This window comes from Aedes aegypti, chromosome 3, assembly GCF_002204515.2.
Source record: "Aedes aegypti strain LVP_AGWG chromosome 3, AaegL5.0 Primary Assembly, whole genome shotgun sequence".
In the NCBI taxonomy this organism is placed as follows: domain Eukaryota; kingdom Metazoa; phylum Arthropoda; class Insecta; order Diptera; family Culicidae; genus Aedes; species Aedes aegypti.
The window spans coordinates 169,491,963-169,519,803 of record NC_035109.1 but is presented as its reverse complement, the minus strand read 5'-3'; the positions used below and the strand labels follow the sequence as shown (position 1 = coordinate 169,519,803).

Below are 27,841 nucleotides of genomic sequence, written 5' to 3'. Positions count from 1 at the left end.
CATTATGGAAGCTTTTGAAGAAGCATGTCCTCTGCGGTCTGTGAAGACTACAAGAGGTACACCATGGTGGAATTCCGATTTGAATAGACTCAGGAAACAATGTAGAAGGCGTTGGAATTTGCCGTTCTGCTAGATCAAAGTGGTTCAAGTCGGCTCACTTGGCTTACAAGAAGTCTCTTCGGTCCGCTGAACGATCCGTCTGGAAAAACAGGGTGTCTACTACCTGAAAAAACCTGTAAAACTTGGAATCTCGGTCGCAATCAGGGAAAATTATTTGAATTTGTAATACATGATAGAACATGTCCTTTTCAATCAAAACAAATTTTGACTGCGCCGCTATCAAAACGCTAGTAGCTACTTTTACTTATTTTTTTAAATCATTTTTATTTATTCAGCATGTTTAGACAATGAAGCAGAACTTAAGATTTGCAAGTAGGTAAAGGCAAGTACAATTCCCAGTTCCAGTTAGTTGTCGTTCATGAGCATATAATGGTTTAAACCTACCAATTGTTTTTTTTTTGTAATTTTTGAAAATAATTAACTTTTTAGAAAAAGATCAACAATTACAACAGGACTAAAAATAGTACATTTCGCTGGTTATCAGATCTCTGTCGCTATTTTAATTTAAATCTCTATTTTTAAGTAAGATCTCTAAAGTCTTCATGTTCAGCCATTTTTTGCCTTAATTTGCTTGCAGTGAATCCTGGTGCAAAATTTTAAAGGCTCCAGAGAAACATTCTGAGTCTTAGACCACAAGTTCTTAATGATATTTTCTCAGACCAGGAGTTCTAGTGATTTCTCCATAAAGTAATTCTGAAATGATTTCAGAAACTTTTCTAGAGATGCTTAGAAATCCTAGAGCACTTCCAATACTACCTTCAGTAATTTACACAGATATTACTAGGAAAAAAAACCTAGAGATTATCCTAGGATTTCCCTCAGATGTTTTTTTCACCAGTTGGAACAGCGGGAGAGGGAGGAGATTTCCCACAGGTCCTTTCGCAGAGTTTCTCCACAAAGAGTTAATCCAGAGTTTAAAAAAATAGTTTCGGAATTTTTGCAAGAAACCCTACAACAATTTCTACGTCATTATTTTTCATTTCTTCGAGGTATTTTCATAAGGATTATTTTAAGAATTCATCATCGATTATTCTCTGAAATTGCTAAAAAAATCGACATTTCATCAAATTCCCGAATCTCCACGAATCATTCATAACTGCATTCAAAGTTCCACAACAGTTAATACTACGTAAATTATTACAGTTATTGCTCCGGTCATTCATATATATTTTTTTTAGGAATTCTGTCCGAATTTCTTTGAAAAGTTCTGTTGGACATTATTCAGAGATTGGCAATTTATTAATAAAATCCTTGGAAGAATTTCATCAAGAATCCAGCATTTCTTTCAATTTTTCCATCAGAGATCACTCTAAGATTTTATTTAGAAATTCCACGCGGATGTTTTCTAATTTTATTTTCAATGAAATCTGAAAAATTTCTTCGACATTTCTCTAGAGACATTTCAATGAATGTTTGGAAAAAAATCTTTGAAGACTTTATTGGGAAATTCAAACAAAAAATGGAGGAATCCCTAAAGGGATTTTGAATTCTTGATAATGCTCTAAACGGGAATGTTGGAAAAAGTCCTAGGAAAATCAATAGAAGTGTCAATGGATAAATTTCTGAAGAACTTAGAATTTTCTTGAAAATGAAACGATCTTTGAAGGGATTCCTGATTTTTAGAAAAATCCAGATTGACAAAGTGAACGAAATTCGCTTACTTAATGATGACTTTACTTCTTCTGGTGAAGAAGTTTTGCTTAGTTTATTCTGTTAATTTGGCAGTATTGGCACACATAGAGGTCAAATTTGCAATAAATCAGTGCTGGCAATCAAACTGTCATTCAGCTCCAGCTGAACATTCTACAAAAAAATCGATAGGTTTAGGTTGGATCCTAATTTCAATCGATAAAAGAAAAAAAAAAATTCGCCCACGATTGACCCAAATTGACCCCTGTGTGCGCGTTCTGAAGATTAAGTAACGTTGTGCGCGTCAGGACTGGAGAAGAGTGTGGAGTGCTGCGGAAAATGGGCTGGATTTAGCCCGGAATGTTTTCCATTTCAGTAAATGGGCTTGACGGCAAAAATGTGCTCTCCATTGTGATATGTTTTCATTCGTGATACAAAAGCACTGTGGAAAGGGAGAACTTTTTATCTGGTTCAGTGTTGTAATTTTGTGGTGCAACGATTCCATGATTGTGACTTTAATTGAATGTCTTTCCTCATTTTGCAATATGGGTCATCAGGAGATCGGCGATAATTTTGAATTGTGTTTTCATAGTTTGGTGTGTATTAAAGCGGCGTAAATAATCAATATTGTTTTAATCACATAATTCAAATGCAGTAAAATTTTCTAAATTTTTGATTTGAAAAGTATTGATACACTTGTAGTTGAAAAGTATAAAGTACACTTGTATTTATCGAAACAATAAATGAGGTCTTCTTTTCCCATAAATAAAAACAGTACTGAAAAGAACGCAGCTGTAAAGTAGTACTTTTCAGTTCTGTTTTGAGATTTCGAAAATCAATATCTGAGTTCCTCTATTGAATTGCACTGGATTTCTCAATTTCTTGCAAAGCTTGTGATTCTACATTCGATGAGCGATTCGAATTCGACTCAGGTGAGGGATTCTCAGTGAAAATTGGATTGATGTTCCTAGAAGTAGTCCAACTATAACGACAATTTCCATAATTGCAAAACATATTGTATGTACCGTAATCCGGGGGCAAATTGATAACCATTTTACAACTTTTTGTTGTGTTATCCTTCGGAATTCAAATACTGTCAAATGAATTTCGACAAAATCAGTACTCCATTGATCTTTATCTTTTTGCGTAATCGACTTTTCATGAAATAATATTTAACATATCATAAAAACAGTTTTAATATTAATAAATTAAAACGACACATTGGGGCTAAATTGATCACAATATAACAAACCAGGTTTAAGAATAAAAAAAATCTCTATCTACCAAATTTGGGTCTCCTGAATCTGAAAATGGTGTTCAAATTCTTACAACTCGACTATTTCATCATTACGCCTAAATGTAGGCAATTTCACTAGAAATAAGCACATTATTTGAGAATAAATGGTTTTGTGGGTTAAAAACTAAACTTGCTATGCTGTATGATATCAAAAATGAGTTCAGAAGTTTACCCAGACAACCAGAAATCGCATGAAAGTTCACGTTACAACTCGTTTATTCATACTAATTACATCAAACTCGCAAAACACTGTGGATAAACTCTTCAGTTTGATGAGTTTCCTCGCATAAAACACTTCTTTTCTGAGTTCATTTATACATTTTGTTTCGTCTCGTACACTCGTACAAAGTAAGTCGCATCAATCCGTAGCAGCTGTCAAATCAACATTTGTTATCATAAGTTAAGTCGCATAAGATCACAGGTTGGTTCGGTAGAATATTTATACACTCGCATTGTATGTTATTATTCATCACATAATATATGCACGCATATCGCCTCCACTTTTGTACGTAGAAGGCCTTTTCGCGACATCTTATAAGTGAAATTTTGCACATATAAAGCCTCCAGGTAATTTCGTTATACGTACATTTTGGTTGTCTGGGTATACTTAAGCTTACACAACATTTTAAGCACTCAAAGTTAACATGTAGGCATAGTACCAATGGATTGTTTAGCACCGACATTTCCACTGTATTACTTACACCTCCAAAAAGTGTGAATATTTCTATGCAATACTGACCCTAATAAAAATGAAATAGTTCAAAATCATCATTAGACATCTATAAACTAGAAAATATAGAATGTCTGTGGTGCCAGCTAAATCTTCAGCATCCTTGAAATGTTGTTATTGTTGGTACCGACCTGATCAAATTCACCCCAGTGATCAATTTGCCTCCGGATTACGGTACCTTCTGGCCAATCACGATGTACACTCCTGTGCAAAAGTTTGGGTTTACCCCCTAAAAAACATACAAAAGTGTTTTGTCCATATCTCTGTGATTACACGTCCAATTGTAACTCTCTATGGCGCATTCGAAAGGCAATTAGTTATGTTTACTTCGTAGATACAATCGACTCTCCACATCTCGATTTTCTACATCTCGATATTTCTCCTTATGTCGATATGTTTTTCGGTTCCTTCATTCTGCATACATTTCCACTCTCTATATCCCGATATTTCCCTACCTCGATGTGATTTTCATTCCCGATTTTCTCTCCGTGTGTCGATATGTCCATTATCAATGGTTACTAGACTAAATTTTAAGGGTTCAAAACAATTCGCGAAGACAAAATAACGTCTTTTTTTTTTATTTTGTTGCTAACAAAGTGATTTTTACTCTAGTATTCATTACAAATTTGTTCTATGTATCAATCTCTCTTTATCTCGATGGCCCTTTCGATATCGAGATGTGGAGAGTCTACTGTATATGGGAATGCATTTATATTATAAATTGTATAAGCTTAAACGGTGTAAATACTTGGATAAATATTGTATCATTTAGCACTTTCAAGTTTTTGTAAGAAAATTACAGAAAATCTGAATGTTCTTTACCTTTCTATTGGGAATCGTGTTTGCGCTAAAAGTATCACTCATTGCATAAATAACAACTATTTTTAAAATCATACTTCCGTCCTCAACCAGTTAAACATCATTTCGTGACGAACGTGAAGAGAATTTCAATCATATTTCTATTTGGAACGTAGAAATAAGGACCGGTCAGCCGTCTGTGATTCTATTTAAAAACCACGTGAGTTTTTAAAGCGGCTACAATGTCTAGAACAAAGCATAAAACACGTGCCTTTTTTGGGGACGCAAAGCGAACGCGACATGCAACCAGTCCCGCCGATTGACGGGAAGCAACGAAGAAATGGAACACATAGAAACACGCCACCGCGGTTCAATCATTGGCAACTGAAACAGAATGACGGCTTCTGCAGTCAGCTTGTCTCTACTCTCTAGGTGCCAAAGCTACGGCGTGTGGCGAATCAAGGTTGTTGACCGTCTCCTGGTGAATAATGCTGGATTTTTGTGGTATCGCATCCCTCGCTGTTTACAAGCAACGATTTCGATTTCCATGTTCTGTACAATTATGATTCTAACCAATTTCGTTTTCCTCTCTTCTATTTTCAGATTCAAAATGTTACAAATATCTGGGACTAGGTTGCCTTCGTGATAAAAGAGATCTTAATAAGTGACACAAGAAAAGTTAGTTAAGTGTTAAAAGTGTTTAAAGTGTGTAAAATAAACGAAAAATGGCAACTCCCAACTACAAAGAGCTTAAGCTACAGTCTCCTGCTGGAGCGGAGCCTTTCCTATACAACTGGCCATTCTCGATTGGCGGAGGGAACGATAACGGCGGAATGGAGCTGATCGAGAATGTACGCTGGGTGTGTGAGGACATGCCGGAGATCAAATCCGCTATAGAGGAGATCAACCTGAACGATATCGACACAGGAGACTACGACGCCATGAAGAATCTGTGCGATCGTTTCAACAAAGCAATCGACAGCGTAACGGCGTTGGTGAGTATCGAATTTTGTAATTTAGAATCAAACAAAATTACATTTGTGTGATACAATCTTCTCCCACATGCAATCCTCTTGAAAGATGTTTCTAGATTCAATAAGTTAAACAGAATCAGTATTATCAGTTTTGAAACCCAGCTTCTGATGTGTTAGACTTAATGACTTTACGAAACAAGTTCATTGCTGATTATGTCAAGCATCTTGGCTTATACAGATCGGTAGTATTTATGTTCATGTTAGACCCGCAGAGTATTTTTGAGAGAAGAACGAAATTTGCGCATTAATGTTTTGAAATGATTTTAGTATTTTCATGAATCTTTTGATCTTGATAGGCCTGAGTGAAAGAAAAATTACTATAATTCTCACCGCTCAGCGAATACTTAACGGATTTCAGTTATTTTTGGTCAGTATACTCGAACAGATATCTAGTTTCTAAATGTGTTCAAAGAATCTCGGGAATGTCCCTGTGACCGGAGTTATTGCAATGGATCACTGGGTCAGGTTGGGTAACAAGGGTTCTGTGCATCTGTGCCCCTGGAGGTAGGCAAATTTCAAGTCACAGATAATTTCCAGAATCGGCTATAATGTAACCACTATATCAAGAGAAACGCATCAGCGTAAACCTTCTAATAATCGATTAAATTGAATATTTATGTCAACTGCATTTGGTTGATCATACAAATGACCATTTTCGGGTCCCGGGATTAATGATAAAGTGCACAATATGTATCTTAACATCTGTGTCAAGCTTATGGGAACGCATTTTAATGAACTATTATGTTCGATCTATACTTTTAGAGATTTGAAACGGTTTAATACCTAACAAATCTAGAGCCGGTTCTTCAGTACATTAAGCACGAGTGGCCGCATCAGGTACACTCTAAACGGTGCTAAACTATTAATTAATAATATAGAATATCAGATCTTAATGATGTATGTAGAATATCAGATCTTAATGATTTATGCAAAATAAAATGAATGCCATTGGAAAAAAATAAAGATAACTTAGCATGTCCCAAAAAATTGCCTTTTTCTACCCGACTTGACCCAGTCACCCACCGCAATAACTCCGGCTACAGGAGTATTCCCGAGTTCCTCCGGCCATTTCTAGAAACTAGATATGTGGGCCAGTATACTGACAAAAACTATTTCAATCCGTTAAATATTCGCTGAGTGGTAAGGGTTTTAATATTTTTGCTTTCACTCAGGCCTATACGGGTTAATATTAAATGAGTATACACTGAATCTTTTTTTCCTTGACTTGAGCAAACGTTTGTAAAAACAGCAAGTTATCGTACACAATAGCTAACAATAAATACAAAAAATACAAATCTTTTTATGCGATTTTTATATGGTGCCATCTTACGAGTGCTCTAAATTTAAGGGAGGAGAATCAGGGAATTAAAAAAGATCTCCGGGTCGAATATAGGGACCAAGAAAACAGAGTAATGCCCAAAAAACATTTAAATCTGCAAACAGAGAAGGTCCCTGAGAAGGACCCGCTAAAACCAGCCCGTGCACTGTACTTGAGCAATTCTTTTTGAACTGCTCAATTACACCAGTGCATCGATATTACCTTTGGCATCAGACCTTTATCTCCCCGGGACCAACTTACGGTATTTCTTCGAGGAGAGACCAGTGCATATAGCACAATACGTGAAGCAGAAGTAGCCTAGGCAAACTGCTTCTCCTAGCTGATTTAAACAATGTTACAAGGAACCAGCCTCGCATGGGCTAATCCTCTGCAGCCAACTCTTGGTCGGCGCGCCATAGGCGCTGCAATTCTAACATAATGTGAGTGACAACCGTAGTTACTGCATTCCAGCACTCGGCATCCGCACACATTCTCTCTATTATGTTGTCGGGGGACGTGTCCCCTCCGCATGTAGCGAGCATGCGACATCTCACAATGATGAAACGGGGTCAATCGAACACGACATGCTCTGCTGTGTCCTCCACACCAGCACAATTGGGGCACGCAGGAGATTCTGAGTGCCCGAACCTATGCAGGTACTGTTTATAGTAACCAACTTCTGAGCGTTTCCTCTTTACACGTGTCGCGGACTCCTCTGGTACCTCTTTGGTTGAAGCATTGAACATCTTCCTTGATGATGAGCCCGATGGGCGTCATCCCGGCTATGGTGCATACGGCCACTTTAGATACCGTTCGGTATGCACTTATTTGTTTGTTTGCACTTGCTACTCTTAAGCACATTATCCACAACCACTTTAGGTTTCTACCCGTTCTAAGCGCCTTTGACCAGATTGATCCTGCATACCTTAGAATAGCTGGCAATTACAGTAGAGCTGTTAGACATCATCCTCGAAAGCACCTGCCCTTTTACAAGATGCCTAAGGGATCGCTTCGACTCTATGGTGCAATCACCTACCGAGATAAGCGCCCGTTGCTCGGACTTGCGGTTTTTGACCACCACCACCTCAGTTTTGTGACGGGCTAGTCCTAGTTTCCTAGACTTCATCCATTCTTCAACTATGGAAATATTGTGCGCTGCTGTCAACTTTACTTCCTCCATCGATTCACCATAGACCACTAGGGTGATATCGTCGGCGAAGCCAACAATCTTAACACCCGTCGGAAGGGGCAGCCTCAGTACGTCATCGTACATCGCATTCCATAACAGCGGGCCTAGGATTGAGGTACTCCCGCGGTAATTCGAACGTTTTCCTGCCCCTCCTCTGTGTCATACAGTAGAATCCTACCATCGAAATAGCTTTCCAGAAGCTTACATAACTGCACCAGTACCTTGAAGCAGTGAAGTACGTGTGCTATTGCTTCTCAGCTTGCGCTGTTGAACGCATTCTTCACATCCAGAGTGACAACCGCGCAGTAACGGATGCCGCTCCTTTTATTCTCGATTGCCACCTCAGCTGCCTGAACGACCGACTGGATAGCGTCCATCTTACGATTCACCTTTCCTGAATCCAAGCTGGTTGTTGGACAGGCCGTCCGAACTCTCCATACACGGTACTAGCCTGTTGAGAATCAACCTCCCCAATAACTTGCCCGTCGTTTCTAGTAGACAGATAGGTCTATACGCCGACGGGTCACCTGGTGGTTTCCCCGCCAATTTCTGTCGCTTCCATACATCCGGAAAATTCCTTGATCAATGCAGCGTTGCATCGTGGTTCTGAACATGTCCGGATACGCATTCAATTCCGCTTTTGCAACATTCGGGACACCATCGGGTCCCAGTGCCTTGTTTGACGCGAATGATTTCACGACTTCTGCCAGTTCTTCGTTTGTCATTCTCGCCACTTCTACTCCTTCATCTGCCGCATACGGCGCTGGGGGCCATGGGCTTATGGGATGGTGCGGGAAGAGTACATCGATTATCGATGGCAGCAACTCGGGCAACTTCTCCCCATGGACTCGAATTGGCACTCTCGCATAGACTATCAAAGCGTTCCTACTCTTGATCTCCTTTTTGGGAGCCACTGAATGCTGCACCGCGTTCTTCTCTTTGTGCTTCTGTGCGTGCGCGTTGCATTCTTCGTCTAGCCCGAAGTAGATTGTTCGCACCACCAGTACACCGGCGGCCTGTTGTTTGGGCTAGGGTGCTTTGCTACTTTAAGCGGCACCGGTCGCTTTGACAGAATTGCATTCGGATTTTTGTGGTTTTTATGAAGGTTCATCAAAGCCCACTGTGAACTCCACCAAGTCATGGGCAACTCCCCAACTCGCAGAGGTCCTGGGGGGATCCGTTATGCCCCTGGACTTTCGTCCCTGCTGCCCCGACAGAATACACTGTGTAAAACGCATAATGCGAAACCATAAGGGTGAAAATTTAAACTAAATTCCAACGTCCTTATAATCCCACCATTATTTAGCCTCAGGTTTGAGACTGAAGAAGGGCAGCCGATTATCTCGGAGAAACACAAGGACACCTGCACCATTTGCTCTGGGTAGCACAGAAAGAGCTCAATACTGTAGAGGGCGCCCTGGTACTCCACAGGCTCCGTTCGCGGATAGGTTTTATTTAGACCCCTCTAACGGTAAGCAAGGCACGGTAAGCTTAAAACCGTATGAATTAGGGGTCCACTGTGATGTGGACTTTTACCACCGGAACAGGCATTCCGTAGTGTTAATTCTCAGCCAATTGAAACAACCGTTACCGACACTACGCGGCTATCTAGGCTGATCGAGAAAAGGAAGTTAACATTGATGATTAACTCCTGACATTCCCAAATAGACACTTGAGTAGTCTTGTAGAACCTATGTACTTACTTTATACCTGATGGGCTACAGTGCTGACACTATTATGGGTCACCTAGTCACCATTATTAGTCACTCTGTTCTACATGCAATTCAAATGTAACTTACCCATAATAGTGGCTGACTCGCAATAGTGTAATCACTGTAAATCCGCTACGTTGAATATACGCCGAATGGATAGTACTTCTCCACTAAACTCGGTCCTCAGCCAATAGCTTCCAGTCGCCCTGAACGTTAAGTGCCCTTATGTCCTCCTCAACTGCAAAAAGCCAACGTGTGCGTTGCCTATCACGAAGCCGACGGCCTCGTCCGTGGTCTCTACTGAATAATATTTTGGCATGTCGTTCTTCCGGCGTTCGTACCACGTGACCTGACCACCCCAACGCAGCCTGCCGTGTTCTATGAGCCTGACAATATCCACTTCTTTATATACTTGTTACTTGTTACTTGTTGGGGGCCAAGATAGCCGTAGCGGTAAACGCGCAGCTATTCAGCAAGACCAAGCTGAGGGTCGTGGGTTCGAATCCCACCAGTCGAGGATCTTTTCGGGTTGGAAATTTTCTCGACTTCCCAGGGCATAGAGTATCTTCGTACCTGCCACACGATATACGCATGCAAAAATGGTCATTGGCATAGTAAGCTCTCAGTTAATAACTGTGGAAGTGCTCATAAGAACACTAAGCTGAGAAGCAGGCTCTGTCCCAGTGGGGACGTAACGCCAGAAAGAGAGAGAGAGAGGATATACTTGTTACAACTCATGACTCATGCGACGCCGCCAGACGCCCTTTTCCTTGTTTACCGCCGAGTACTGTTCGCAGCACTTTATGCTTGAAAACTTCATACGCTTTCCTGTTTTCTTCTTTATACGCCCTGGATTAATGGCCATATAGAGCAACCGTAAAGGACTAGTGTCCTACAGTATTGGACAAAACATTTGCAACTTTTTCGATTTTCCATACAAAATGACCAAGTTTGATAAGCTAGATCTCAGTTATTTATGAACCGATTCGAATGAAATTTTCACAGAACATCAGATGTAACTTGAATTTTAACATATATTTTTGAATAATTTTTCCAATCACGCGTTTATAAGTAATAACGGTTTAACTAAAGTGTTATTTTCGACAAAAAATTCAAAACTATTTACAGTTAACTCTCCCTTACTCGATATTCCGTATCTCGATATCGAGTTAGAGAACCATAGTAAAAGTTGGTTTTCATGGCTAACTCGATGGTCCCTTGGAACGCAGTTGCACTGCTTTTGTGTTCTGTAACTCGATACCTCCCTAACTCGATGGTCCCTTCAATATCGAGTAAGGGAGAGATGACTGTATCTCAAAATCTGATAGCCCTAAACAAAAACTGTCTTCAGCAAACTTGTTCATCTCATTAAAATCTACAACTTTGCAGAAGATACCATGAAGCTCTTTCTTCAATATGTTTAGTTATGTCATTTATAAAAAATCGTCAAAAAATTCACTTTAGTCAAACCGTTACTGCTTTTAAACTTATTATTGGAAAAATCATCAAAAAATATATGTTCAAATTCAAGTTATGTCTGAAGTTCTGCCAAAATTTCATTCAAATCGGTCCATAAATAACCGAGATATAGCTTATCAATGTTGGTCATTTTGTATGGAAAATCGAAAAAGTTGCAAATGTTTTGTCCAATACTGTATATAACGCAAATTTTGTCTGCAGGCTACGGGACTTTAGCTGGTTACGGAGTCCGTATAAAGCCCTATTCGCAGCTGCAAGAAATCCATCGTTGATCCGCCCTCACGAAAACCAACTTGGTATTCGTCGACAAAGGGCTCCTCCAGCGGCCTTAATCTGTTGAACGCAATACGCGAAATTATTTTGTACGCTGATATGAGGAGCTCTATTCTTCGGTAATTGGCGCACTCCAGTATGTGATCTTCCTTCTACAGAACTGTTGTTACAACTCCAGAAACGTTAATTCTTCCCAACTGCTCCATTAGTTGCTATTATTACTGTAATTGTAAACAAACTTCGAAGGGTTTTTGCGGTTTTAGTTTTTATCTAAATGAGCTCAAATTTTGGGAGAATACCCAAAACGATTTCTTGATCCACCATATAAGCAATCAACTAACATTTTTTTGTTATTCTAAGGATATATGCATGAATTTGATGCTGCAGTATAACATTTCTAACGTCAAAATTATTTCTTCCATTTACAGGAGAAAGGCACGTCTCTTTCGAACCAACGTTTTACGTATCCTTCGCGGGGTCTTCTACGACACATAGTTCAACAAGTCTACAATCAGGCGGTTGTTGAACCAGAGAAACTGAATCAGTATGAGCCGTTCTCGCCGGAAGTCTACGGCGAAACATCCTTTGATTTGATCTGCCAAATGATTGACGAGATCAAAATTACTGCCGACGACGTATTCGTTGACCTGGGCTCTGGAGTAGGACAAGTTGTACTCCAAATGGCCGCTTCAACACCGGTCAAGATTTGTTACGGAATAGAAAAAGCCGATGTTCCGTCACGCTACGCAGAAGGTATGAACGCTACCTTCAAAATGTGGATGAGGTGGTTTGGTAAAAAGTACGGCGACTATGAACTCATTAAGGGAGATTTCTTAGCTGACGAACATCGAGAGAAAATAATGTCGGCGACAATCGTCTTCGTGAACAATTTTGCTTTCGGACCTAACGTTGATCATCAACTTAAAGAACGATTCGCTGACCTTCGAGATGGTGCCAGAATAGTTTCATCGAAAAGCTTTTGTCCGTTAAATTTTAGAATAACGGATCGGAACCTCAGTGACATTGGCACAATTATGCACGTCAGCGAAATGACTCCTTTGAAAGGATCTGTTTCGTGGACGGGGAAACCTGTTTCTTACTACCTTCACATTATCGATCGCACGAAATTGGAAAGATACTTCCAACGACTGAAGACAAAAGGAAATGAAAACGACAACCAAGCTAGTGGGAGTACTAATACCCGAGCATCACGATCCAGAAAAGATAAGTGTGAAAAGGCAGTCACAAACGATGAAAGCACTTCCGATAGTGATGCGGAACCTGCGGGTCCGCCAAATAGAAAACAGCCATGGTCAGATTGGTGCAGCGGAAAAGAAAAGGAAAGCAGCCAATCAGAGGAAGAAAACAACAATTCGCCGGTGTTACGAAATGGACGAATTCCAGTGGCAACGAAGAAACGTAAAAAGATCACAAGGCCAAAGACGGTCAAGAAGGATCCTGTCGCGCAAGCAGCACAACAAGCAGCAAAAGAAGCACAGGCTGCAGTAACAAAGCGTAGGGGCCGGGTAAAGAAAGGCCGACAGCGCAGGGCTCTTAAAATCAATGGGCTCGATCTCCTACACAGCGAAACTTTACTCAGTACGTCAGACCAAGCAATCGGGAAACGATTGCCACCAGCTCCCGGGTGTGTAGATCAGCTTCTTACTTCGTTAGCTGGTGATATGCAACATACAGAGCTGGATATTCCAGAAGCACCCTCCGAGACGCCGTACGGCTTGCAAATTTTGCTAGATTTGTACAAAACTCAATTCATGAAAGCTATAGAATCAATGCGGAAATCTTCATACAAAGATAATGTTCAGCAGCAAATTGAACGGGAAAAAGAACGAAATCAGCGGCTTTTAAATCGTGCAGGACAATTGGAAAAACAAATCAAAGTCCTGATAGACGATAGCGTAGCTCTTCTGAAAGCTCGAATGAATGAGCTCGGTATCAGCACAACTAGCCAAAACGACCTGCTATGCAAGGCGAAAGAAATTGTCGGTCGACACAAAGAGCTACAAGTTATGGCTGCAAAGTTGCAGAACCAAGTGACCTCTATTGAACAGGAGCAGAAACGATTGGTGATGCAGCACGTCCAGAGGATAGCTGACAAGTACATCAAAACGGAAGACGTTGAAATGACTCCCAAGACTTCACACGAATTGGTACTCAAAGAAATTGCCAACACATTATCGCAAAGGAAAAAGTTATATGCACAAGTATCCTCTATGGAAAACGAGCTAAACGTAATAGAGAAGCTCGCAGAAGAACGAAAAGCCGCTGCGGTATTGCAAACGACAATTGTTACACATCAACGAGGAGAGCAGCCATTGCAACAACCGTCGCAACATCACCAGAATCGAGAACAACATATTTCTCGGGATCAAACCCATCAGCGTGGCGAAGAACTTCGACGTGATTCTCATCATTCTGTGCAACCTCAGCATCAAGCTCCTTCAGTTACAGTACATGTTTCTCAGCCACCGTCCTCGAAACACAGCTCCGGGTCTTCTAGATCTCAAAGAAAGTCCCGTGAAAATCGTACAAGATCTCAAGAATGGCCAGAAATTCCAGATATTGGCAAGATTGAGGAAAATAACCCAGAAATATTGGCACAGAAGATACTCGAAACCGGTAGACAGATTGAAGCCGGTAAATTGTTGGCCAACAGCGCTAGTAAACATCAGAAAGAGCGGGAAAGCAAAAATCATCATTTGCAGCAACAATATCAGCAATCACAGCAAACGCATCAGCTTCCTCATCATACTCATCCCGCTGATGCTGCATTGATGCCTGCCCCTGCTACGTTAAGCAAATCACATCATCGTGGTAACAACAGCGCAAACACAACTGCCAATGTAAGCATACCTAAAACTTATGTACCTGTTCCACCCACTGCTGGAGAAATGATAGGAGCACCAGCAGGAGGCAGCACAACAAACATCAAATCGGAATCACGCTCAAAGCTGCAAGATTCGCACAAGGTGGTTAACTTTGAGGATCGCTTGAAAAGTATTATCACTTCGGTTTTACAGGCACCTCCGAAAAGCATCGGATCCGGAGGAGGACTTCAACAACAGCAGCAACCACCGCCACATCAAGGGTCATCTCAACACCATATGCGGGAAGTATCTCAACCAATGCTTCTCGGTCACGGGGAACATGCGTCGCCTACGAAGTCATCATCGTCATACGGGAAAACAGTGTACCTTACATCTGGCCCCCCACCACCTCCAAGCTCGATGCATAATTCTCTACACGACATGGGGCCTCGAAACAGTGGCAATCAACATCATCTACCTCATCCGTCTAGCGGTGGCCAAACTTCCCAGCCACCCAGCCAATTTTCATCGTTGATGAATCCTGTCACAACGGCGCACCACCTTAATGCCACAACCACCATCACATCATCACCAATATCGCCGTACAAAGGACACGGCTCTAGCCAAAGTACGAAAATATCTCCGAGTTCAAAGTACTATCAGAAATCAATGCCAATTGACCATCATTCCCCAGGGGCCAACAGTACGCACCAACAGATACTCCAACAACAGGAACGGGACCGTGAACTGCGACAAACTCAAATGGCCATGCACTACGGGTCCCACAGTGGTCAACCTCATCCCAACGTTGTGGATCCTCATTTACTACATCGAAGTGCTTTAGAGGGCAAAATGGAATTCAAAGCTCCTGAACAGTTCCGTTACGATCATCGCAATCCAATTGAACCTCCCATGGGGGGACAAAGTCATTCGCGAAGTTCATCAGCCACATCGCTGGAAGGCGACTATTCATCTGCAGGCTCGAATCTTCGATACGTCAATGTACCAACGAACCCTCAACAACAACCGCAGCAAGTACCATTGCAACAGCAGCAACTATCCGGGGGTAACAACTCCCGACCGGGATCATCATCGTCTCAACCCGATTACACTCAGGTATCACCGGCAAAGATGGCACTGAGACGTCATCTATCCCAAGAGAAACTCACGCACCCGATGCCCCCCTCATCCAACACGGTGAAAACCATCGGAGACCTGGTAAACGGAGAGATCGAAAGAACGCTGGAGATTTCCAACCAATCGATTATCAACGCAGCAGTCAACATGAGCACAGCGGGACCATCGGGACACACCGTGATCAACACGAACGTTCAAAGACCGGAACGGGTTAGCATTCGGGTGCTGGAGGAAGCCGGTCTCAACGGAAGGTGAGTAAGATTTGTAAAATAAATAAAAGAATATAGGGTAAGGGTTGGCAATATAGGTCACCTAAAAGGATTCTCATAACTTTCGATGTCGACTAAAACCTGGAAAGCCAGGGAATATCTGAGAATTATTTTTCCGATCGAGAAAATCTGGGAATTTTAATAGTTGTCAGGGAAATATGGTACCAAAATGTTATTGCAGTAAGTTATTTAAACATAAACTATTAAACTATTGGGTATGCCAGGTGTGTCGTGCGATTCTACTCCATTACCCCGCATGCCACTAACCCGAATGCCATTATCCCGAATTCCAAATCCCCAAATGACCCGAATTCCAATATTATGGGGAAATGTCATCATGCCAAGGTTATTGCAAATTCGGGAAAATAGCATTCGGGGAAATGGTACATTCGGGGTAATGGCATTCGGGATGATGTCATTCGGGGAAACGGCATTCGGTGTAATGGGGTAGAATCGTGTCGTGCACCCTCTAGAAATTAACCAAATTACAGCCAATGGTAATTTGTCTTGATCTTTTTCTTCTTGGCATTTGGGACAGAGCCGGCTTCTCAGCTTAGTGTTCTAAGAGCACTTCCACAGTTATTAGCTGAGAGCTTTCTTTGCGAAATTACCATTTTTGCATTCGTATATCGTGTGGCAGGTACGATGATACTTTATGCCCAGGGAAGCCAAGGAATTTTCCATTACGAAAAGATTGTCATACAATTTTTGTGGGAAGCGATAGGAACTTTCTAGTATTTTAACGTGAGCTGGTTGCATGTAAAATTTAAGGAATGTACACGGCGAAAAAAGGTTAAAAAGGGAATTGATTTTAAAACAGTTTTAGAAGACAGATTGTGATTCTTCTTAATTATTTTCTCAAAACCTCATGAAAGTTACTTACGTCGATTTGAAAAAGTAATCAAGAATTGTCCCATATGGTTTTTCGAGCACGCACCTTTTCAATCGCAACATTCATGTGTTGAGGGTCTTCCTTAGCCGAGTGGATAGAGTCCGCGGCTACAAAGCAAAGCCATGCTGAAGGTGTCTGGGTTCGATTCCCGGTCGGTCCAGGATCTTTTCGTAATGGAAATTTCCTTGGCTTCCCTGGGTATAGAGTATCATCGTACCTGCCACACGATATACGAATGCGAAAATGGCAACTTTGGCAAAGAAAGCTCTCAGTTAATAACTGCGGATATGCGGAACACTAAGCTGGGAAGCGGGCTCTGTCCCAGTGAGGACGTCAAAGAAACAAAAAAGAAGAAATGCGTATTCAACTTCAAGATTTTTAAATGCTTCCGGAAGCATTTCCAGAACTACTGGCTACTATGACCACTGTATAGCAGATTCGAAATGCCCCGTGGGAAGCGACAAATTTTGAACATGTCCGAAACCATATAGATATGGGTATCAATGCATATCAAACTTCAGAACAATTGATCTCCTTTTAAAAATCTTGATGTTTCAAACCCATATTTATCAGTGCGAATTCCCTAACCTCAAATCAACCTGTTCCACGATTAGAAATTCTTGAACTTCAGCAACAAATTTGCATCTAATGAGTGGAGGTTTGTTAGAAAGGACGTTTTTAATCATAAACTTTCTGGTTTATACTCTAAATTTGTCGAAATAGTCATTTTTAGAGTCGTAGAACAGGTAGAAAGTGAGGTTACGAGTCGCCACTGATATTTATATAGTTCCGCACTTGTGAGAAATTGGTAACTCTCACTGGGGCACCTCGAACCTACTTGTTTTGTATGAAAAATCGATAATGTTGCAAATGTATTGTCCAATAGTACACGGAAAAAAAATCTGTGATACAAATTGGTACAAAAATCCTATAATCGTGCGAATGTTCTATGAAATTTTACCATAAAAAAGGCTTTGAATTTCATAAGATACTCTTATGGAAATTGTATGAAAATTTTACTGAAAAAAAGTCGCAACCTGGTATTGAACCTCTAACGACGAGATCAATGAACACTTGATTTATCGACACGTTCATGAACGCTTCGTATATCTATTGATGCCCATTTCTAATAATTAATCTATTCGAAGTGGACATTAATATTATTGGCAACGATCAGTTTACATTTTGCTAACCAGAATGATCCGTATCAACTACACTGAGGAAAAAATATTTCGATTTCCATACGAAACGGTTATGAAATTTTACCAGAAGAAAATATAAATTTCATACGATGGCGCTAAAAACGAATTAGCTTGTGATATGGTATGAGTTTTACAGTACAGTAGTATAAATTTTATAAAAGTGTCGTATGAAATCGATGGATATTGGTTATGAACATCAAAGTGTTCTTGTATGAAGCTCAATATGTTTAAATATGAACTTTATAAGAAAAAATATCTAATTTATGTCATATTATTATGCCTTTTCTAATTTCAATTATAACAAGAGGTGTTTTCGTAGTTTTCCTAAATTTATACAATGAAATTTTAATGAGAAAATATGCATTCATCAAAAAGTATACATTTTATCTTTATTTGTAAATTACCAACCAGTAGTTTTCCTCCCCGGATGAGATCAATAGTGTTTCTCCTGAATGACAAAATCGAATATTTTCGTTGTCAGAACTAGGAAAAGCTAGGCACCGCTCACAGAAATTTCTTCGTCACTATTGATAAATAGGACAGATTCTGAAGAAGAAAATTGATTAATAATATGAAATATAGTATTAAACCGAATAAAAAAAACACGTTTTCGATGTTACGCTCAAAAAACTTTGTATTTCCATTCTGTTTCCAATGCACGAGACAAAATTTATCCAATTTTATCTTTTGCCCGAGCCGCCCCTGGGCTTGGGATTATATTTTCCAGGGAGCGATGAATTTTGATAATTGATCGCTGTTGTTAGTAGTTTTGATTAGATGTTGGGTAAATTTCAAAGCAATGGCAACCTTTTTATTACAAAATTTAGATATTATCTTCTGACCTAAAGATTCTGGTTAAACTACTGTACTATGCAGTTGGGCTGCACTACGCTATCACTCATCAAAATTACTTTCACTTCGGGAAAATATAATTTCAAACTGGCGAGAAGATTACAGACTGAGGGTGGGTTAGGAGCACAATCAGACCCTTGAATGTGCAATGTGGGGTAGTGATTGGGAATGCCATTGACGGTTTGTAATCTTCTACGAGGTTTTCGAAAACCAACAGGGCGCGTGCACCGGGTTGCGGATAGGAGCAAAGGGAGATCAATAGCATCTACCTAAAATAATAGAGCAAAAAGCCGTTCCATGATTAGGTAATGTTAAGCGATCTTCTATGGTGTTCTAGTACTATAAAATTCTTCACTCACTGGGAATTCTGGCCTTGATAATATCAATAGTGATAAAAACATAAAATAATACCTAATACTTAATAAGTACAATGTAGCTTTAATGTAGTAATAAATGAAATAAAATCAATTTTCTATACTTGACAAGGTTTTGAAGACAATCAATGAGTGAAAGAACTACCTATTAGAAAAGCCACATCAGCTAAGTCTATACATATACAAATGTTGGTCATAGGGTCATGGCGAGCATTCGATATGTATGTCTATGACTGATTCTGATCTAATAGGGGCACTAGAAGACCACGCGGACAATTTCGAAACAAATTATTTTTATACATCGGTCTTACGTCCCGAAAGGCTCAGCTATGCTGCAAAGTAATTTTATAAGTTATTCATTACTGCTGTTTAATTGTTTATAATTCTAACAAAACTACATAATTAACTCATTACTAATCACTGTTCCTATATTCTCTTTTTCTCTCCTTCTTATCTGTTGCATGATTATGAGCATCACTAATATAATGCATGAGCATGCACAATAAGAATAATTTCAGGATTGAAAGCAGTACATGGATACCTGGATAGAATAGCTTCGAAAAGGGCGCTCAAAATATAATATTTCTGGTCAGGGAAGTATTTAATCAAGGGTATGTAAATTTTTTCCATTATTAACACCTAGATCACACAAACAAATGAACTAATATCAAATATTTTTTAAATATTTTTACATACATCAGCATCGTCAATCAGTGTAAAAACAGATAAAGTTTGTAAAGTTATCACCATCGATTAAATTGCGCTCTGTATAGTAATGTTCATTCAGTATCAAAATCTCCTAAAGCGTCGCATTGTGCCATCAGCAGCCCTTAGCATCACTCTCATATTGTTATTATTTTGTTGTTTATAAAATTTCTAGAAAGCGATCAGCATATTCTTTCTTACTTGTACAATGGCCGATCTATTTGGAATTTTAATAAGTCAAATCAAACTTCAAAACTCAAATTAAATTGCTTTCAGCACATTTACATTTTGCAGCATTAATCGCATTACTGTGTCAAGTCTTCTCCATTCCCTATACCCTACCCCAACCCTTCTTATCCTTTCCGATGGTGTTCAAGTGGTCCGCATAGACTATTACGGCCATTACCTATCCCTTACCCCGGCTTTGGACTGACTTGCGCTCTCATTGCCCCACCAAACGCTGCAAAATGAAAATGAAAATGAAAATTTTATCTTTTGCCCGAGCCGCCATATTTACGCCACTCTAAATAAACTTAAATATTATACTCGTACTATTTACCTCTAAGAATTCGCCAGAACTTCGCAAGCTTTGTACGAATGCCATTTTGCTCCGTTTTGATGCTCGGTTCATAAGAATAACGTATGAAGTTTTTCAACCAAGACTTGCTTAGCATTTCATAAGCACATCGTATGAAATGTTATTAGTCCGCGTATGAATCTTGAATCTAATTCGTATGAAATGTTTTTTTCAGCTAGCAAAATATTGTTTCATACGACAGGTGTTATGAATAACATAACTTCAGTTTCTTCAGTGTATTAGTTAGCTAGACACATCGTTATCATATACCGTAAGTTCTGGTGAAATTGATCTTCGTGTCAAACGATTTTATTTCTTCCTAATGGATCACAAATATCAAATCAATTATGAGGATGCTAAAATATATCCATGAACCAGATTTCATCTTCACCAATTAGCTCATACGGTTGAAATAATTGAATTTCTTTTAGATATCAGGAAATTTCTTAGGATACTTTTAGGCGTTTTCCGTGCAATTCTTGAAATTTGACTATTAATTTTTGCTCTAAATATTGCATTGTTAAGAATTCAGCAAGCATCTATACGGATTCAGGGAGCACATATTTATTATGTACAGTCGTTGACAAGTGATCAATTTCACCCCGAAATGGGATCCCCCGATTTATTATTTTAGGGATGATTTTTAGCACTAAAATCACGTTTGTTCGACAATGTTGGCACATAAGCCAAATAGGCTCACCGTCGTACTTGTTTTCCTGCATTCAGTTGTTTGGAGTATTCAAAATTATTGAAAAAAGACAAGAAAAGACAAGAAAATCGTGAAAAATGATCAATTTCAAAATTTATAAGTAGAAATTAAGCGTTGTGAAGCTTTGCATTTGCCACCGATAAGTGAATCTTGTAGGAGACGGTAATATATGTTAAAACCTAAGATAACTGTATTAATGACTATGGAAGGAGATTTTTCAGGGTGTCTACTACCTGGAAAAACCTGGAAAACCTGGAATTATCAGGGAATTTTATTCAACCTGGAAAAAACCTGGAATTCTCAGGGAATTTTGACTACACTCAGGGAAAATATTTCGAACTTGTATTACATTGTAGAATATGTCCTTTTTGTAACACAAAATCTCTTCAATCAACAAAATTTTCAGCTGCAGTTATTCAATTTTTAGTTATTTCTATTTATTTCGAATGAAACTTGCCTAAACAAGAAAGCAGGACTTAGGATTGCCAAAATGGTAAAGGCAAGTACGACTTCCAGTTCCAGCTGGGTATCTTTCATGAGCAAATGAAATAATTAATTTTGTAGAAGAAGATTAAATATAACAACAGGTACGAGGTCGCAGGTCTCTTTTGAAAGGCTTGGTTACATTTTGATACATGTCTCTAATAGTGTAGTCTCTATCGAAATTTTAATCAATATGGTCTCTAGAGTCACTTTTTAGCTTAACCCTCTCTTTCCCATGGAAGCTCTCCATTAATATTAAACGAACTTGAAACAAACCGAACCAGATAAATACTAAATTTGATTCTATAATCATCAGATTAATTCAAAAGTCAACTAACTGTTCGAATAGTAAACCTATTGATGAACAATCAATTTACTATTATGAAACAACCAAAAAAAAAACAACTGATTAAAACATAAATAAACTGTTTGAAACATTGTTCGTTCAATTACTTTTTGTAAAAACGCTTTTTCATTTCAGTCGATCAAAGTCGTGGGAAAGAGAGGGTTAATCTGCTTGCAGTGAATTTTGGTGCAACATTCTAGAGGCTCCAGAAAAACTTTCAGAGACTATTACGTATTTTTTTCTCCAAAGATTTCTTCTGGAATACTTTCAAGAACTCCATCAGGGATGCAACCAATGATGCTTAGAGGAAATTTTTCAAAATTTGATCCAGAAAATTTTAGAGCACTCCTACGCTATTACTATTGTAGTTATTTTCACTACTCTGAAGAAAAAATCACAGTATTTCCTCCAGATGTTTTTCTAATGATTCTTTCACCGATTTCTCTAAGTCAAGAATTCCTTGATAAACTGCAACTGAGATTCTTCATTTGATTCCTCTAGAAATTTATCCAGCATTTCATCAAAATACTGTTGCTGCGGTTCAAACACTTCACTTATATTTTTTCAAATACAATTTCTAAATCTCCATGGATTCTTCAAAACTTCATTCAAGGTTCCATACCAGTTATAACTACAGCAATTATTATAGTTATTACTGGATTCATTTCGAATTTCTTCAAAAAGCCTGGTAGGATATTATTCAGAGCTTCGATTTTTGTTTCCATTATCTTAGCAATTTATCAAGAAAATCTAAAAAAAACACAACAGTTCTTTCAGAGAACCTCATAAGAATTCATCATTATAACTTACACAAGCTTTAAAATCTGAAATTTGTTGTTGTTGTTTCCCTGAAGACTTTGAATTCTTTCCTGGGGATCCTAAAAAAAGGGTAGGTCCTAGGGAAACAAGCAAAAATTAATTTTCGTAGAACTTGGGACTTTCTTGAATAAATCTCGAAAACTTATTCATATAGACTCAAGTCAAAAAAGTATACAAACTTGCTTTATCGTTCGTACGTGTTTCGCAGACGAAATTCTTCACGTTTCGCTCTGAACCTACTCTGATTTTTCACTTTTAGAACGTTTAATTTTTGGATTTACCCTAACCACTACTTTCGTGTGAAATAATAGGAACTCTATAGTTTTTGAACGCGAGCTCATTGTATGCAAAATTTAAGCAATGTATACGTCGAAAAATACTATAAAGGTGATTCATTTTAAAACAGTTATAGAAGACAGGTTGTGATTCTTCTGAATTAATTTTCTCAAAACCGTATGGAAGTTACTTACGTCGATTTGAAAAAGTAATCGAGAAATGTCTGAAACAATCTTTGGGGCAATTCCTGATAGAATCATCGATGTAATTAATTGCTTCGCCATGATAAAGAACCAAATCTTTTGTGCTAAAATCATTACTCGTATAAAGAAAACTGTAGAAAACCATGCGTGGTAGATGTAGGGGTATAGTGTTAATGAAATAGCATAGTTTTACTTAGAAAAAAAAAATCGGTTAATTTTTTTAGTTATCCAAACGATTCTTCGAAGAATTACATAAGAAGTTCGTGAAAGTCACAAATCAAACTCCTGAAGAGCTCGTCGGAATAAAATGTGAAAAAAAATTCACATTAAAACGAGTAGTAATACTTGTTATAATTTCACGTCGAAGTCTTAGAAATATTCTTGAATGTCTGTTCAAATTAGGAATCAAAATCTCATATCGTGGTTCATGTTAGGTTTATTTTTATATTCATAATTCATAGATGGTTTATTTTTGGTTCATGTTTGTTTTATGTTTCAGGCTAGAGTTCTCTTAAGTTCAATTTCTAAGACTATAAGTCGCTATCAGCCCTGATTTCCCCATGATCGTCTTGGAAAAATACAAAACGGTCTCCAGAGAAATAGTCTGTGTACGTCGCTGAATATTTCTAAATAGTAATCCAATTTTAAGGGAAAGGTTATTTTTTCTTCAAGATCAAATAGATTTTTCTTTTATTTCTGATTTTGATGATTAAATACACTTTCAGATCATTTTATAATCATTTTTGTTTTTCGTGGAAATTGAATAATTGCATATACCAAATTTCTCTAAATTTTTCGTATGTTGTTTACGCATTTAGAACAAACAGATTTATAGATTATTTATTGATGTAAAACAACTTTGAAGTTTATCGTTAGTTTTTTTTTTGTTTGAGTGTTTCGAAGCCAAACCACCTATTTTTGAAAACAAATTTTTAGTTATCTATATTTAATCATTCGTCAATCATTTATGTATTCTGCAGAATTTCACACAACTGTAATTATTTTTAAATCTGGAAAAACCTGGAAATATCAGGGAATTTCATTTCTGTAAATGAGTAGACACCCTGTTTTTGGAGATCATTAGGGTACACATGCTAGTTTCGAATAATTGTTGAACAGACAAGGAAAGTGACTCATTTCTTTAAGGGCATATGAACGCAATAACCAAAAAAATACTTTCAGCAACAAGAATAACGAAATAAACTAAAACTAAGACTAAACAACCTAATTTTATTTAGACTTGATGACAATTAACATTTAAGACTTACGTAAAAGACAGGAGTAATCACAATAAAATGTCTAAAAAGGACATTTAAAAGACAAATTATTCCATATCGTTTCGACTAAACAGTAGGGTAATGACACTACATTTCGAAGAAATTCTAATGAAGTTGCTGATTTTCACAATGCTTCCTTTTCTCAGCAGCCATGGAATATGGGTATTTTTCAAAAACTACCACGTCACAATACTTATGAAAAAACAGTGTTCATGTGGGCGCCATCGCCTAGTCCGTCTGAGTATTGGTCCTGGTAGAGGGGATACTTGGCAAAAGCCAGACCGAGGGTTCAGCCTTGACAAGTAAAGCTGTCAGGTAGCTCCAACTAAATACCATACAAAATAAGTTTCATAAGAGTTTTTTTTAAGTATATCATAAAATGTCCATATAAAAATCTTAGACCAAGTATCCTCAGTGTATGGCATTCACATATGTACTAGAAAATTATGAACATGAGTATGAAAATACAAACTTCAAACTTTTAGCGTGTATGGGCAGAATTCGTAGCTCTTAAGTAAGGGTCTACCCCGTTTGGCATAATGCCATTTGACATACAGTCGTTTGGCATAAAGTCATTTGGCATAATAGTCGTTTGGCATAACAGTCGTTTGGCATAATTTGAAAAAGGAAGATACTGCAGTGGTACAGTAATATGCCGTACCATAAGATACGTCATAAAATTCCATGTTCCTTTTTTTTCAAATGACATGGAATAACTTAGGCGTTGGATATATTTTTGTTTAAAATGCGCCATAATATCCCGGACTTAATGACCCCGGAAGTCATGTATGATGCAATTCCAAAAGAGCTTTATTGGATATTGGTTTCCTTGAAAAATGATGATTAGAAGTATGTCCTATCACTAACTGACCACGGAATGTACGATCGTGAGCAGTTTATGCACACCCCTTTGCTTAATGGAAGGAATTTGATCAAATTCAATGTTTTTCACAATTATGCCAAATGGCATTATGCCAAACAGCTATTATGCCAAACGACTGTATGCCAAACGACATTATGCCATAGGGCATTATGCCAAACGGGGTAGACCCCTTAAGTAACTACACGTTGGTCATCAAAAAAAAATGTTCATGTCATCAAAAATGTTTAACGCGCTACAAAATTACAGTGACCTATCTTACCTCCTTATGCATCATGCCGCTTCTTAACGTATTCTTTAATTCTGTTTTTTATTTGCAGTGTTCAAGCATCATCCTACAGTCCAGTTTCTCGTCCAAGCAGTCGAGAGATGACCAAATCCCCTGTACATCTTCATGGGCAAAGTAATTTGGCCACATTGGCACAGGTGGCAACCTACAATCACAAAAAGGCATCATCGTCCTCGTCGTCGTCGTCATCTTCGGCGGCAGTTATTTCACCCCGGGGTGGTCCCGTACAGCAGCCGGTCGATAATCGAGGGCATTCCACGTCTACGCAACAATATCCACAAACCGCACCGCACGCATCGGTCGTCTATCAACCATCGCGCGGTGGAGAGAAACCGTCCTACTCATCGTCTTCAGATCGTCACGGGGCAGAACCCACGTATATGGCACTCCCCCGTGCCGATATAAAACCGCATCTGGATTCGTACTTTATCGATGAGCACAAGCGACAACAGCAACAGCAACAGCAACAACAACAACAACAGCAACATCAACTGCATAGACAAGATTCGGCAGCGGTTGGGTCGCATCACCCGCCGACATCGCACCACCAAACCGGTAGCAGCGGTATGCGAGCAACTATGGGAGACATGTACCATCGTGGCCATGCGGTGAGTGCCATGGAACAGTCGCATCCACGCAGGGAACCGATGGCGTCACAGGCGATAGATGACCGAATGAACGGCAGTCCGCCGTTGGAAGGTACGTATTTGGATTAACGTTTAGAACAATGTTAACACTGTTCGGCTGGATTGAATTTTCTTTCGCGCACTTTGACTATTTGCAATGATTTTCGTCGAGAATGGATTACCAACTAGTGAGCTGGTTTCATGCTTATGGTAACACATCGTGGCAATGTTACGTTTATGTAATTTTCAAACAAGCTATGGATGGTTTGTCACTACAAGTATCTGCATAAAACCTTATTCTTGTTTTGTATAATTTAAATATACTGCCCATACTCGCTTAACAGTCCCAATTATATAGGAAATCCCATAGAATATGGGAGTATGGGTAGTATACAGATACCTTTCTTTTTTCGTCATTACTAAAAATAACCTTTGAATAGTTCGACATTATGAATGACGACGTACTTTTTTAATCTTTTACTAATATATTTTTACCGCGAGACAAACGAGCAAAACTAGTAAGAGACGTATTTTTCTATATATTTCTATTTTCTATGGATCACATCACCAAATGTGATTCCCAGATCATTTTCTGCTGACCAAAATCTATTGAATCCATTGAAAACGGTCAAAATTAGTGAAAGACTGTTGCCTAACTGGGCGCAATTATAATTGAAGAAATTTCTAATTATTGTTAACAAATACTTCAGGCTTAGCTGCATCACTACGAGCTCGCGTTATCGCCCAGCTAAATAGCAAAGACGAAGACGTCGAACGACATCGGCGACCGGATCTAGGAGCTCCGATGCACACAGGACCCGTCAACAGCAACAACACCATTCAATTAGTACAAGCACCACACGTCAAAACTGAGAGTGAGTGTAATTTTCTAATGCACGTCTCCAGCGTAAAGTCAGTACATCCCTTCTATTCCCTTGCAGAGTATTCAGCTGGCATCAAGCGTACTTCGCCCATCATAGAAAACCCTCCAAGGCCCCCGAAAATGCTGTACACTGACTGCTCGGACGCGATGGTCAACTCTGATCTGCTTCACGTCGGTAGGAGCGGTTCGGGGTCATCCCGTGGCATGGGACCGCTTATGAGTCCAGAAATCAACTCGTTGTCGGCGGTTGACGATCGGCAGCATTTGATGCGCCACGGCAGAAACGACGTTGACGGTATGTCTTTCTAGTTTTGGTACTTTTGTTCTTTGCTTTACTTATTTTCTCTGTTCTCCTACATGTGATAACTCGTCAATAGTGTCGTGTTTTATTTTTCCCCGATCCTAATATCATAGATTCATTGAAATTAATTTTCCTCTGTGCCACTTATATCGTTGCTAGTATTCTTGTCGTCATTCTGCATATGCTTGTTCGTGTTTTCTAACCGTAGTAAATCTCGTCAATGTATTCGAGTACATATTCCAAATCACTTTATTAAAAACAGCTTCCTCTTGTTTGTGAAAGTCGCAAAACACTTTAGGACCCTCAAAATCTAATTATTTTCCCCATTTTTTCCACA

General features: G+C 38.9%; 1 protein-coding gene across 14 annotated transcripts in view; it reads left to right on the top strand.

Moving 5' to 3' along the window:
* The window catches only part of LOC5579940 (histone-lysine N-methyltransferase, H3 lysine-79 specific), a 67,258-nt gene that overhangs the window by 27,658 nt on the left and 11,759 nt on the right, over positions 1–27,841 (top strand). For 12 of the 14 annotated variants that reach the window (XR_002501943.1, XR_002501941.1, XR_002501942.1 and 9 more), the window contains 5 exons: positions 5,178–5,569; positions 12,008–15,792; positions 25,726–26,393; positions 27,031–27,195; positions 27,262–27,498. Coding sequence is in view for 11 of the 14 variants with exons in the window: in XM_021852149.1 (XP_021707841.1) it covers positions 5,300–5,569; positions 12,008–15,792; positions 25,726–26,393; positions 27,031–27,195; positions 27,262–27,498 (5,125 nt within the window). In the remaining 3 variants the exon portion in view is untranslated. The remainder of the gene's footprint in view (positions 1–5,177; positions 5,570–12,007; positions 15,793–25,725; positions 26,394–27,030; positions 27,196–27,261; positions 27,499–27,841) is intronic. The other 2 variants (XM_021852152.1, XM_021852153.1) reach the window with 2 other exon arrangements.